Below are 15,552 nucleotides of genomic sequence, written 5' to 3'. Positions count from 1 at the left end.
ACGAGTGGAAAAAAGTGTTGGAACTAACTCTAAAATCCTTCTCTATTATTCTCCTTTTGCTTATTTTCCCTGGCTTCTTCATTTCACACAGTTTTAAATTAGGGCCTGTAACCAATTACACAGACACAGCGCCAAAAGCCTCTGGACGCCTCTGCCATGTGACCACAGTCCAAGAATGACAGGCAGGAAAATGATGACAGAACTTCCCTGGTAGCTCTCACAGGCCTCTATCACTGGAGATATGCTCAATTTTTTCCCCCCTCCGATTGTCTTTTTATCTGACGTGTTTCAAACAGCAGTTTGTATTTATCGAGGCTCTAATGTAATTTGCGTGTCAGCATTTTGCTCTTTGAGTTGCTTCTGTGGTTTCAAACAGACGAACGGTGCTCAGTGAAGCAGAACACACTCATGGCATCAGCAGCCATTTCTGATAATGGCTTTTTCCCCTCTGGCCAGTCTTGTTGTTACCTCATTTAACATGTCTTCCTGAAAAGAAGAGGCCTGCACTTTGGCTCTCATCAACTCAGAGATGGTTTCTGATCTGTTATATAAAAGAAGGAAGTGAGGGAGAGCTATCTGGGCTGTTCCACTTCTCATGTGACCGCAGTGCTTATCGTTCTCAAATACAAACATGACTGCTATTTTTTTCTGCCACATAAATAGGAGAATTTGTGCATGCAAGCAGACATTTAAGGGGACATCTGCGCATGCATGCATGCATACTTATTTATTGCCCATATGTTCATGTGCACAGATACATGTGTACACATGAAAGTGTGCATGTATGTTCATTGGTGCATATGACACAGCACACATGTCAATTCGCACGTTCCTGCATCTGCACATATACAGTTAATATATGCAGTTACATAATTTATATGCAATAAACACACACAAAGACATGATCAACCTCTTTTCTTTTTTTCCCTTTGATTACTTGCTATCTTACCTCTCTGCATGCACACCATATGACACACCAGTTGTCCCCTCAGCATGAAAAATGCATAAAAAACATAGTGATATCTGGTTGAACGCACCGCTTACTGTGTCATCTGTCTTTACCTTTTTTGCAGCTCTGCTTCTTTTTTCCTCTGTCTCGCTCCATGTAACACATGCTCCCCCGTGTCTCATCCTATGTTCATGGTGACATGCTTGTCAGTCTGTGTGTGCGAGAGCCAACCAGGCTTCTCCTCCAGCTGCCCCTGGGTCTTTGAACCAGGCTGGCCCGGCTTGACCGGGGCTAATTGGAGGGCAGCATGAGGGGGAGTCTGTCTGCAGGAGTAACTGGAGGCAATGTTGGAATCGAAAAAAAAAAAAAAAAAGAAACATACGGGAGCAGAGCTGCAGTGTGAAACCATGTAAAGCGACTTAAGGACAGCACAAATCAGTGCTTCACCAATCATAAAGGAGAAAAGTGAAAACCTTGCTTGAATATATTTCTGTCCAAATTTGTTTAAGCAAAAGCAGAATATTAGAGACAAATGGGAGATGGCAAACAAAGAGCAGCATAAGACTGACTGTTTTATGCATTTACTCTCAAAATGAATGAGCAAGCTCTCCTACATTTTCCTGAAATCACCTAGGAGAGTGTAACAGGAAAATGGTTCCTTGAGTACAGGAAAGAAACAGCAGCATATGTTAATGTAGTGTGATGAGTGTCAACATGAGAAACCAGGGGGACTGAATGTAAGGGAACAGACCATGATTGCCCTCTAGTGGCTGTTCTGTTTCATCACATCCATTTTTACGGAGACAGCAACAAGCACAAGATATGTTCTTTGAACTACTGAGGAAAATATTAATGGTTTAGACATGCATAAATCTGCAGTGTAATGAGTTGTTTCCCTTTTTATTTTAGTCTAGCACAGTTTAGGGTATCTGAATGACAAATCCACATAAATACTGACATTAATGCAAGAAATTAAGTTGTCATCTCTATCTTCCTCTAGTCTGAGGCCCCTGGATGTGGAGTTCATGAGGCGTCTCAGTAAAGTGGTCAACATCGTCCCCGTCATTGCCAAGGCTGACACACTCACCCTGGAAGAGAGGGACTTCTTTAAACAGACGGTGAGAGGAGTGTGTGTGTGTGTGTGTGTGTGTGTGTGTGTGTGTGTGTGTGTGTGTGTGTGTGTGTGTGTGTGTGTGTGTGTGTGTGTGTGTGGGGTTGAGAGATGTGCTTTTACAAGTGTCTGAACATATTTTATGTGCGTGAGGCTGGTTTTCATTCATGACTTTGGTTAATCTCATCCTCACATCACACCTGCAATAACCTGAAACTGGTCTTTAACATAAGCTTAGAATAAATGTATCAGTAGGTTAAATACGAAGCGGATTCCCTTCACAAACACACGTGTACGGACATCCACAACCACAGACTGGTAACACATGAAGAGCTGCCAGGTACCACAAACAAAAGACATCTGGGCAAACCCACAATGTACGCATCCTGGGGAATACTGTACCATCTCACTCCCAAAGTCCTGCTCAGTCCAGACGGAAACATTTAAGAACTCTTTATTTGAAGCTTTTATTTACTGAGCGGCGTTCCACAACTCTTAAGTCTGGCCCTTTTTTTAGATGGGGAACCTCTGCCCGGTTGCCAAGCGAGCAGGCAGGCCCTTCATTACCAGTGAATTACTGGGTGATCGTACAAGTCAGCAAGAGAAGTCTCCAGTGCGTGGTGTATGAAAAAAACATGACCTTTCTGAAACATGACCAGAATTAAAGAGGCTAGAAAGCAGTAGTTTTGGTAAACAATGAATATTCATCATGTTTTGACGAGTCATCCGAGTTTATCTGTTTTTGATACCAGGGTGATAGTCAATGCTGTAAGTCTGCTCATCTTGGAGTGCTGCTATTTTTTTTAGCCATGCTAGCAGGTCCAGACTGAAGTATCAACAACTGTTGTATGGATAAGCGATTTGTACAAACAGTCATGGTTTCCAGGTGATATCTCCTAATGAGTTTTGTGGATTTTCCACTAGCACCATCATGTGGTTTACATTCTTATATTTTCATGAGAAGCCTTGACAGCTATTAGATTGAGTGCCATGAAATTTGGCACAGAACACAGAGATTGAATATTAATGACTTATGTGGCCCCTTAACTTTGGTTTATTGCTTAATACCTGCAAACCTAATGACACTCCTCGCAGCCTTAAATGTGTTTTGTGATCAGGTGCTAATTAGTCAATATTAAACACACCAAAGTAAGACGGTGAAGCAAAATCAACATTATACCTTCTTAACCTTGTCATCGCCAGCATGTAAACATGCATACAACAGCACTTAGCTTAAAGCCAGGCTATAGCTGAGTAATGCCTCACAGAGCTGCCAGCATGGCTGTAGACTCTAGGGCTTTTCTCATTACCCAGTTTGTACATCCACTCCTCACATCCTAATCCATCCCACCTGAGATACGAGCAGAGGATGCAAGGAAGAGAGGAAAGAAGAGTCAAGACAACAGGCACTGAACAAAATGAGATGTCCATGCTTCAGAGCGATGTCAATGACGTATGGCATTCAAATTTGCGTTTCCGAAGATAGCGATGGAATGGCCCGTCTAACTCTGCCTTTGATCGGGTTGCCCTTGTGGCACAGCTGCATCATCAAATAATAACACATTTGATCGTCTGAAATAACTAATATAACTGATTAGTTCTAAAGGAGCACTTAGGCCTGCATTTGTAGATTGCTCCATGCCATTGTTTGGATATTCCAGTGTCATCATAAGCAAACGTCATAGGTGCCAAAAAGACTTCCACTAAGGATACACTTGTGCATCCTTTCACAGAACTCCTTCAGCAAGCCTCCTGTGTCCCCAAAATACATTTTTGGAACTGAGACATCTTTCAAGATGCTGCGCTGAGATTGATTTCTGGGTCACAACCAGGATAACGGGGAAAAGAGGAGACAGGGAGGCACAAAACAGACAAATTAGAAAAGCCTTTAGTTTTCCTATTATGTCCTTAACAGTCAAATTTTAAATCACAAGAGCTGGCACAATAACCAAAACAACGTGGTCAAAGTTAGAGAATGACTGGGCCAGTTGGGAACCATTGGTCTAGTCACTTGCTTTGCCTCTCAGGGGTTAATTTGCTTTTACTTTGTGTGTCACAGTCGTTTCATTCGCAGTGAACACACAGTGAGACTCCTCAGGCTGATAATCCTCCACTGTAACCTCACCTTCTTATCACGGCTTACTCTGCTACAGCAGATTCCTGCCCCACCTGGTTTGAGTCTGAGCCGGTCCCCGCTGCATCCCTTCCTCAGTGTGTTTCTGTTGGATAATTCTCAGTCCACAGGAGGCAGACAGCCACCTGCCTTCCTCCATCACTTCCTTTATCTCTCCATCCCTCCTTCCAAGACTCCAGACTTCTCTAAAAGCTTTATTCTTTTAAGAGAAGCACGATGGGTGTCTTGGCTACCGTTTTCCCCCTGATGCCTGTAACACCGTCCAATAAGAACAAAGCAGGGATTGGACCAGGCCCTGGCATAGAATGGAAGCCGCAGGGCTTGTAGCTGGATTGTTTTGGTTGGCCGCACATGCTCTGTATGACCCTGAAGATTATTGACTAAAAGCCTCTCGTGCCAAATGTTTTTTTTTTCTCTTTCCCTGCAGCAACTTGCAAACAGAATAAGAGGGGCTTTTCTATTAAATGTTCAGCCTCAGTGTGTCCAGCTGCGAGTGTCTGATCGCATTCCTCTAACCAACAGTTGATGTGGCTTCTTTTGCAGAATTTCACCCTGTTTGCATCCTATAATGTAAGCCTGAGAAAGCTTCCCAGGATAAACAATAAAATGTTTGATCAAGGACCAAGTGGAAATTGCCAGAGTAGTAATTGTGGGAGTGAAGAGTCATTCATTAAAAGGACATTTCTTCCAGAAGCTTCTCTGTCTATTTTTCTGCATTCTTCCCTGAGTTTCAGTCATTATAACCACATACAAAGAATAGAGGAGGACGTGTTTTAAGCCGTACCCCTGTCTGGAAGTATTTTTTTTTTCCTAAGAGCGGTTAACCTCCATGTTAACTCCTCCGTGTCAAGGCTATTAGGAACCATTTAATGTCAACACCAGCCTCCATAACGTAACCAAGTGTTTGTTTAAGTCCTCTTTTGGGTCAGAGCAGCTTCTATTCAAGTCTCAGCCCAGACTTAAATACCTGGATGTAAACAGGATTCAGTCTAAGCATCAAGTGGTGTTTGCGTGTTACAGTCCATTGACTTCGGTGTTGGCCGGCATTGTAAGATGATGGATGAACAGTTTGACTGATTGTTTTTGTTTGCCAACCGGGCTTCCCTTTTTTCAGTGTCCGTTTCATCTCTCATTACGGAAACCTTTGTGTAGTGATTCAGCAATTATAGAAAATCACTTCAAAAACTGCCTCAGGGTGGTGAAAAATGTATTATTTAATAAAATTAGTCGCTCAGTTACATGTTGAGTGCCAGCCCAACCTCCAGAAAAGAAATTGATATTGTATGTATCTGCAAACCACAGATATGCTACATTTGCATTATATTATTTCACAGAAATGTTGAAACTTTTCGTTACAACAATGTTTTAGTTCGGTTTAGTTACAATAAGAAAAAAACAACTTTGTTATTGTTTGGAAAATGTCATGTTTTAGCTTATTATTCAGCAATTTAGAAACAGGAAATGCAGTGATGTTGCTGTAAAAACAACTGCTTTAAATGCCACTATCACAATAGGAAAAGCAGTCACATCTCTGTTAAAAACAACTACTTTTTGTACTACTACCCCACCTGGGAAAGCAGCGATTACTCAGTAAAAACAACCATTTTTCATGCCACTATCCGGCAGGAAAAGAATTGATTACTTGCTAAAAGACAACTGCTTTTGTGGCATTATCCCATCAGGAAACGTAGTAATGTTGCTGAAAAAAAACAATTGCTTTTAATGCCACAATCCCAGTAGGAAAAGCGGTGACGTCTCGGAAAAACCGGCAACTGCCTTTTGTGCCTAAAAACCACTGAAAACACAGTGACAGGGTTTAAACAGAACTTAAAAGCTGCTGGAAACGCAGTAATGAAAAACTAAATTACACCTGGCTTTGCTGCTAGTTGGTCTTGAATAATGGTCTACAGTCGTCTACAGGTGACACCTAGCTGACACACCACTCAGCATCCCCTCCAATGACAAATTCAGCTTGTACATTACGTCACTTTATAAATGTCTATATGATACATCTTAAATGTGCAAATGAAAAGTATGTGAGGTATGCGGAGAAGTACAATGCCAATATTTTCTTCTAATGATGGCACTGTTAGTGCCGTTGCTATGTACAGTATATTTGGCCAATTTAATTTCTGTTTCATTGTGCTTGTCTTTGTGCAGATTAGGGAAGATCTGCGAGCCAACGGAATTGACGTTTACCCTCAGAAAGAGTTTGACGAGGACGCAGACGACAGGATGATCAATGACAAAATCAGGGTAAGTTCAATAGAGGGCATCCTTCCTGTGGCTCCAGCACTTGACACAGCACAAATGTGTATTTTTCAGCTGAAATTCAAGCCTTTGTCTGATGTAACATTATCTTTTTTTTCATCTCCTATTCTGTTCTGTTTTTATTTGAGAATTGTCACACAGACACAAAAAACATGTCAATAAGCAGCCTCCTGTTCTAGCGAAGGTGAACAAACCAAAAGCATGACCTGAAAGCAAATCAGCAGCAGTACCTCAGTGAACGTGTGCATTTGTGCGTGTGTGTGTGTTTGCATGTGTGCACTCAACAGGAGATGATCCCTTTTGCTGTCGTGGGCAGTGACCAGGAGTACCAGGTGAACGGAAAGAGGATTCTGGGAAGGAAAACAAAATGGGGCACCATAGAGGGTAATGCACATAAATCCGAAGATGCACGCACACATACAATTACACAGCTGGTTACTTATCCTGCCAAACAGACAACAGAAAATGATTCACCTGCCAGAATGACGCATGTTTCCTGACGGTCAACCGGGTACACATGTAGCCTCACTGCCAGCAAAATCCAGCGAGTTTTGCGAGTGACTTTCATTTATATGTCACAGATTGGCCTAATAATATATCATAATGTCCATCTGCACCATGGAATTCATTCAAACACTAACACGTCTCATTTACTGCACTCACACCTGTTCAGCTGACAGTGCCAGGCCATCTACTGTAGCTTAATCACTCTGATAGATAATATGATCACATGTTCGCTTTCAGATCAGTTGAGTGCATTCACACAAACGTACCAGCGAACAAAACGGAGAAACAGCTTCGCGCAGAAGACAACAGATTGTTATTTTTGGTGTATTTTCAACATGTGGAAAATTTACGAACTGAAACTCTGGCCAGCTGGTTTAACCATCTGTTGTTTGACTACCAGGCGTTTGTTTACATACGTCTCCCCGAGTCTGTAACTATGGACATGTATGAGGCAGGAGGAAGAGATTTACAGGGACTCCCTTGTGTCTGTTGGGATAACAAAAGACACACTGCCTCGCACACACTCGCACGCAGCAACTGTGATACAGTTTACACGTTGGCCTGCGTTGCATGCTCACACTGCCAAGGAGGCTGTTAGCAAGTGAATGTCCTCACATCACCCATGGGTTAGTGTGTGTGTGTGTGTGTGTGTGTGTGTGTGTGTGTGTGTGTGTGTGTGTGTGTGTGTGTGTGTGTCTGTGTCTGTGTGTCTGTGTCTGTGTGTCTGTGTCTGTGTGTCTGTGAGAGACAGAGAGGACATCTGTCTGGACAGGGAGTGATAGTATAACTGGAGGACAATAAGACAGCTGAAGGTTGCCTGGACAAGGGCCTGTCACTGCACTGTTAAACAGCACCTTCCCAGGATGCACTTCAGCACCCTCTTCTGAAGTGCGTATTGAGCTCTAGTTTATTGGCTTTGCTGTAAATGCATTGTAGAATATAAATCTGTCACTAAAAATAAAGCATTTTTATATCTTGTAAATTATTCAGACAGTAGACTGCAGAAAGCTGCTGCTCTGGTTCATCTGTGAGTCAGTGTGTGGTCACTGAGAATACCACCTTCAGAGACACTGAAAGAAACGACGTATATCCTCGTGAAGTGCGCTCATGGACTGTTTAACTCTATGAGTGTGGCTGAAAGTAACTCAGTAGATTTACCCAAGTTCTGTTTTTAAGTAAAAAAAAATTAGGTAGTTAGTATCTGTATTTAACTTGAGTATTTCAATTTTTTGATACTTTGTAGTTTTTCAGATTTCAGTGGAAAACATCATACTTTTTACTCCACATTTATCTGACAACTGTTTAATAGTTACTTTTCAAATTTAATTTTTACATGAAAACACAGGATAAGCTTAATGAATACAAAACAAAACCTCGAACAAAGCAGCAGTGAATACCTGGGGCCCCTTGTTAAATTTCGCATGTCTAGTTACAAGTTGTTGGCAGTTCAACCGAAGAAAGATTTCCCCTCTAAATCTCGACAATGGTTTAATTTAAATAACTCTAAAATTAACAGAGCAGTAAGCAGTCCCATATTTTACACAAAAACAACAAAATTTATAGATTTTTGTTTTTAAATTCATATAAAACTGTGTCTTGCAGACAGAAGTTAATTTTTTTTCCGTTACTACTCCATTAATTATCTCTTTTTCCCCATTTGGAGGAGGCCTGACCCCTGGGTTGGCAACCACTGGACCAGACTACTGAAAATTAGTTGCACCACAAGCGGCTACAACAGCTAAATGATGCTCATGCTTATGTTGAGTTTTCAAATATATTTTTTGGTGCTTTGAGCACCACAAGCCAAGTGCCATCTAGTTCCATTATTTTGGAGAGAGGGCGGACATCTCTGCAGCAGATATCTCCAACACTCACACCAAAATAATCTAGACTGATAAATAGCACTACAGGAAAGAGCAAATATGTATTTTTTTAATTTTGGGGTGAACTGCCCCTTTAAGTTAGGTGCTATGGTTGTAAAAATAGCAATACAAATGGCTGAATGTCTATCCAATCAGACATCACTTTTGATTTATTTTCTCCTGCTTTTTGGCAGTAAATTCATATCTTCAGGTATTTACAACCTCAGTTTTATGATAAATACAATACATAGAGAGAAATATTATTTGATTTTGGGGTGAAATATCCCTTTAAAAATTATTAAAACAGCCAATCACAAGAATTAAGCGTGGTACTGGGATATTAATCTATTCAAGATTTTAAAGGTTACAAACATGTAGCTGTGTCGACTCTGTATGTTTGTATTATCTTACTTATAATAAATGATTACACAGAGTCTGCGTGAAGAAATGCATTTAATTCAAGCTCAAACAAGGCAGCTGTATTTGCTGACATTTCTACCATGAACCCTTTTAGTGTTAAGAACTTGAAGGTGACTACTTCTCTCTCAGCAGGCATTACGAAATTAACTCCACAGAACAGCAGGGGCAAGAGAGGTGAAGTACACAGACTGTGGGACAAATGCCGTCTTGTCCGGCCAAAGGAACAATGGCTCCATTCTAGTAAAACCAGGCGGTGGGAGAAAGTGAACAAGGAAAAGGAGGAGAGGGGAAGCTGCTGCGCGGCTGGACTTGTCGGCACCGACATAATTTAGGCCCCTGAGGAGAAGTCACGAGTGGAAAAGAAAGTATTTATTTTCAGGGGCTGGGGGACATTTAGAGATGGAGGGAGAAAAAGGAGAGCGGTATGCGTGTATTTAAATGTATATATCATACTGTATATAGGGACTTATAGGGACGAGCAGAAGAGAGGTACCAGTTAGTTAGTCGCGTCTTGCCTCGACGCCGCTAATCAGTGCTCACAGACCCAGCAGTTATTCCACTCTTCTCCTTTCAAAGAGAATTTAATTTCCTGCCCGTGGATTTCAAAGCTTTACATAAATAGCACCCTCCGTTTTTTTTTCATTTACACTCTTGACATAATCTATAATTCAAACATGTGTTAGACCCACTGGAGGCACCAGCAGCTTGTCACGGGGAGTTTGTTAGAACGTCTCACTTAAAGTTCTCCAATATAGAGGAGAGCCGAGATGTATTAAGTGACTCCAAAGTGGAGGAGTGTGTTATCTTGGCTTGAGAAAATTACAGGAGATGTCACGTTAGAGAATGCCCTCCAGCTGACTTGTGAGCAACACTGCCGTTTGGTGGTACTTTGAGGAATGACAAGTGGGCTGGAGCAGAAGGGATCGTATGCAGTTATCTCATTTCCCTGTGTATGTAAAGCCCTCAGTTATCCTCACTGTGGCATAAAAATGTAAGATCATTTATGTAAACCAACTAATGTTTCCTCTTTTCTCTTTACAGTTGAGAATATTGCACACTGTGAGTTTGCGTACCTGCGAGACCTCCTCATCAGGTGAGCCTCCACAGTCCCTCCGGAGTTTATTGTATGCATTTCTGATATGAAGGAGCTGATGTAAGAGCCCTGTTGTGGGCCGAGCCTCCAGTTGGATTGGAAACATTTCACTTTATTTGCTGAAATGAATTGGAAACAGCACAGAGACTCTATGAAGCTCCGCTTCCCTGCTGAAATCAATACTAATGAAATTCTTTTAGATGAGTTGAGTGCTTCCCCAGACAGTGTTACAACAGCCATTTCTACAAACGCTCTCCATTAAATGTTAGCTTCTGAGTTGCTTGTTCGTGCAGGAGTCTTATAATAATAATAGTGGTTTCCACTTTTTTTTACACGTGCAACCTTTTCTGCTAAAAATGACCATGGGTTTTTACTGTTAAACTGTCAAAACAAATCTTTCAATTTCAATTTCTTGAACCTGTCCCTCCCATCTTTTTTTTTTTTTTTTTTTTTTGGTATGTGTTTGGGTTTTTTGCTTTTTTTTTCTAATTTTCACATCTGTTTTCCAAGTGAACTGAAGTGTTTATTATTATTATTATTATTTATTTATTTAAAATATTTTTTTTTGGGGGGTTGTGAGAAAAATCGCTATCTGGCAAGGTAAAGCAGTGAAATTATTCTAAATATAGCATACTCTTAAACTGATATTGACTTTTTTCAGGCAGGCTTTTTGGATGGTTTAGTAAATAATTTTTTCGTCAAAGGTACTTTTTTTTTACATTTTAGTTTTACAAGAGCAACAGGAACACATAACATCCTGCATTGATTCTGTTTTTTTTTTTTTGCTCACTTACATGCGATAACTTTTCCTTGCATATGATGAGGCGTTCCAGTGTGGAGCAGCTAGCTTCCCCATTTCACTTGAAGCTGCAGGCCAGTCAGCCATGTGTAGTTAAAATGCACAGTGATAAAATGAATCAAGAAGCACCCTTGGCTGAACCACGGGGCTAAAACATAGAAATGAGCAGAAGAATGTGTATTAAGCTTCAAGGCATTTTCTATAAAGCTATTTTGCTGGTGTTGAAATCCTGTCTTCTGTCTTTCAGGACACACATGCAGAACATCAAAGACATCACAGGCAGCATCCACTATGAGACATACCGTGTCCGCCGGTTAAATGAATCCAACGCCCATTTCAGCTCACACCCACCCGACCATCCTGCTGCTCAGCCGAAGGCCAACGGTCAGCCCGAGGAGCAGCCCAGCGCGCCACAAGCCAACGGAGTGGCTGCTCAGCACGAAGCCCTGTCCCACGAGATGTAGAGTCAGTGCAGATATCAGGACACAGCCAGGCACCAAAACACACACTCGCACATGTATTCTGTTTACATGAACAAATCCCACATGCACACAAACACACATTTATGCTGTGAAGCCCATTTTTAAAGAAGGACTTTTTTTTTTTTTTTACCAAAAAAAAAAAAAACTACCTGATCCACAAGTTATAAGACACATGAGAAAATGACTAAATACCAACATTTTCCTTCATGAGGGTGATTTTTTTTATAACAATTTTTCCATCATTGCAATTCTAAGCAAAATCATGTTTTCCCTGCAGATCCACATACTGTAAAGAAACCCTTTGTTTCTCCGTCTCCCTGACTGCACTATGCAATCTACATTCAGGATGTTTAACCCTTTGAAACCAGGAGTGACGTCACTTCTCTCGTGCTGCTTTCAGATGCCTTTAAGTTTTTCAACTTTTGAACTCTGAGAAAATTGGTGCAATTTCTGTCAAAAACTTGTGAAAAAGGGGCAATGAACAGCTCGGTAAGAAATTTTCCAAAAATAAATAAAATTATGTTGCAGAATGAGCATATATTTTATATTTTAAGCACCTTTTCCAGGTCATTTTCTAATCTTTTATAAAAAAAAACTGTTTTCCCAGTAGATTTCTTGTATTTTCTTCTCATTTCTTTGCTAATTGTCCATCGCTTCCATTGCTCATTACCCTCTTCCCATGTTTTTGAAAGAAATCAAGACAGTTTGCTCAGGTTTCAAGGGGTTAAACCATTAAAGTTGTCAGGTTGGATGAACATAGGTAAATGTAAATGTCTCATTACTGAGTTTTGCCTGCTGGGTTTATTTTTAGTGCACTTGCACATTGTCAAAACTGCAGAGGAGTGCAGTATCCATGAAGGTAAGATGTTATCAGTGGAAACAATGTACAAGATTTTGATCAGAATCAGTGAGAATGATGGAAAAAGGAATAAAGCATGTTTTGTATGGAGTACCTTTGCAGGATCTTGGGTTGACAGAGAGGAGGTTTAACCATGCAGGGCTGTCCAGATGAGGTGAAAAGGCATATTTCCAAATGAAGTACAGTAATCAGGTGATTCTACGTTAGCTCTAAACTAGGAATAACTGTTAGTGCCACTGGCCTGGTCTGCTTTGTGTTGTGGTGTATAGTCTTGTATAGATACTAGGGATTTAAGTAGGGATACTTAGATTAGGTTTATGTCATCATGGAAAGAGTTAAGATATTGTCGACACCTCCACACTGCAAAATATTGATAATAATTTTTTTAAAAAGCAGTGTCAGTGCGGAGCAGCATTTGGAAAAAAATAGTCCCCTTGTCATTTTTCCATTGTGTTATGATGTTTTTAAAAACCCCTTGTTTTGCCAAGCCATCCTGTCTCTTTCTATATAATGCCAATGTTGTGTAATACCTTGCATTTTACATTTTACTATTGTATTTTTATTGCTGTTGTTCATGTTTTAATATTAATGTATACGATGGGAGTTGTGGAGGAATCTGTGCAACTGTTGTCTCATGCTTTTTTTTGAATTTTTCTGACTGTAAAACCAAATAAAAGTCTTTTTTCTGTTCTAAAGAGAAGCACATACAGTATATAGAGTTGATTTATGAATAGGTATTTATGTGTATGTTCAGTGTAATCAGTTTAATTTCATTCCAGCTGTTGGCTTCCACAGGTTTGTTGCAGGTCTCGAACAGTGATGAATTTTTAGCTTTAGACAGTGTTTGTTTTTTAGTGGCCTGCATTCAAACAGTATGTTGTATCCTGTTGGCTAGGCTGCACTATAACTGGCACCAAAGTGCAAAAGTTGTCTATATTTGTACATTGATTGTTAAGAATTTCAACCAATCCTGCCAGTAGATAATAGTTGTAGAGCAATGACCTTTCCAGTGCAAGAGTAAAGCATTTTATCTGAGCAAGAATTTGTGCCAAAAAACGAAAACAAACAAATAACATTTATTGTTAATATTTGTGTGAATTGCTACAAACTCAAGGGATATTTTATAGAGGCTAAATTTAAATTTAAAACATATTTTCCTAACAAAAATAGCCGAGTGTGTACTTTCTGCTTCTATAAGACACGACTAAAATATGTTCCAGAAATACTTAAGAGATAATACATTCAGAAACCAAGAGAACTGTTGTCATTTATCCAGAGAAAGTTATCGGGTTACACTTTGTTTACTGTTGTATAGTTCTTGTGTAATATGTTATGTTATCATAGATTAAGGTTTTATCTTTGGTATGCTATCTCAAAGAATAAAGATTGATATTTTTATTGTTTTAAAGTTGATTGTCTTGATTGTCAAAACTTTATCGAGTGAAGCGATGCAAATTAGGGCTGATGTTTTTTGATTCCCAAAGGTTTAATTAATTAGAGCTGTTTTCAAACTGTTTATATTCATCAGTTGTGTAAGTAAGGTTAAAATGATATTATTTATTTTGTTCAGAACATTTTCAGTTAATCCTGCCTTCAGACAGGCCTTTAATAGATTCTACCTCAGATGTGACTGATGGAGCCAAATCTTTCTCATCAACATTTAATCACTTGAAACACATTTTTACACTTTGAATGTGTCATTCCTCTAATTAAGGAATAAGCCACTAAACATATTGCTTACTGCAGTAAATTTAGAACATCTCAAAAAGGTATGACTCCTAAAGGTCTCTATACCAAGGTAACAAAAACACCAGTTATTCTTAGTTTCAGGTGATAAACACTACTGAAAACACAATTATGGATATTGGATTCAATGTCTGCCAATATATTCCCTTAAATCCTACACACTGAAATTCGGCCTACTTGTTTTTCACTTACTACCAACGCAAACGGATGTAACTAATGCCATTGTGTGAAGAGATATAGTACACATATTGGACATGTGCCCTGAATAAATTAAAAATAACTGGCAGAAAGTGTAGGCCATTTGCTGTTGTTGAACATTAGTTAAATATTGATATTCAGTCTTTTATTGTTTAAGAAACACGTGGATCAAAATAATACAGTTGATGCTAAAGGCTATCATAGCAAGTAGATTGTAAGACTTTAGCAATATGCAGCTGTGAACTTATTGGCTAATATTATTTCTGATATAATGACATATGTTAATAAAGTATAGGAGGATAGTGTCCGCAGTTTATATATATATATATATATATATATATATATATGTATATGACATGCAACATACCCACACAGCACAATCCCCAACTGGGAGGAATTGTGTATGTGCAGCTTTGCAGTGGTATCACCACACACTCACACAGCACCAGTTTAATAGGGCTTCTCATTTACGCCTCCTGTCACACTTTCTCAACTACCCTGCTGATCGTAATGTGTTGACAGTGTTGTTTGTCGAAGGTCATTGTCACCCTTTCACACATTGGAGCTCCTGCTGTGGCTTTTTCCTGCCATCTCTGTGTTTGGATTCATTGCTTTGAAACTCCTTTGTGCCGAGGACGACACCGCCGGGGTGACAAATGACAAACGTGAAGGTGAGAGACAATAAAAGTTCCAGAAATATCAGTATATATTGAACACTCACCTAACGTTGACACTTCTATCTAAACTGTTTCCCAGGCAGCCATCCAGAAGCATGAAGGTGAGTGATAATGACAACTGTGACACTGCTATGACAGGTCCATTGGCTGGCACAGTTACTAGACCAATTTGGTGGTGCATATGAACTGACATCTGTCCTTTCTCACTGGTACAGCGTGTTTTTATCTCATTCAACGACCATTTTCAGTGGAAGTACATGTAAAAATGCCATAAATTAGACACTAAAATGTGCTACAAAAATTTAAAGGAATACTTCACCACCAGAATGATCATTTCTATGACAAAAACTTTGTTATACCCACGTGCCTCCTAGAAAAAAGTATCCAAAAACAGATAATTTTTGATTAAGTGCTTGATTCAGCCAATACACATCAGCTCACAGC

At 39.9% G+C, this 15,552-nt stretch overlaps 1 protein-coding gene across 4 annotated transcripts in view; it reads left to right on the top strand.

The window, feature by feature from the left end:
- septin9b (septin 9b) overlaps positions 1–13,895 on the top strand; it is a 102,676-nt gene extending 88,781 nt beyond the window's left edge. For all 4 annotated transcript variants that reach the window (XM_088075569.1, XM_088075568.1, XM_042485022.2 and 1 more), the window contains exons 7-11: positions 1,950–2,067; positions 6,355–6,450; positions 6,753–6,849; positions 10,296–10,347; positions 11,394–13,895. In XM_088075569.1, coding sequence (XP_087931695.1) covers positions 1,950–2,067; positions 6,355–6,450; positions 6,753–6,849; positions 10,296–10,347; positions 11,394–11,610 — 580 coding nt within the window. In that variant the 3' untranslated portion in view covers positions 11,611–13,895. The remainder of the gene's footprint in view (positions 1–1,949; positions 2,068–6,354; positions 6,451–6,752; positions 6,850–10,295; positions 10,348–11,393) is intronic.
- The last annotated feature ends 1,657 nt before the right edge of the window (positions 13,896–15,552 follow it).

Source organism: Plectropomus leopardus, chromosome 3 (assembly GCF_026936395.1).
Source record: "Plectropomus leopardus strain MGB_pleo_1.0 chromosome 3, ASM2693639v1, whole genome shotgun sequence".
Taxonomy (NCBI): domain Eukaryota; kingdom Metazoa; phylum Chordata; class Actinopteri; order Perciformes; family Serranidae; genus Plectropomus; species Plectropomus leopardus.
The sequence above is the reverse complement of the archived record's forward strand: the minus strand, read 5'-3'. Positions and strand labels throughout refer to the sequence as shown.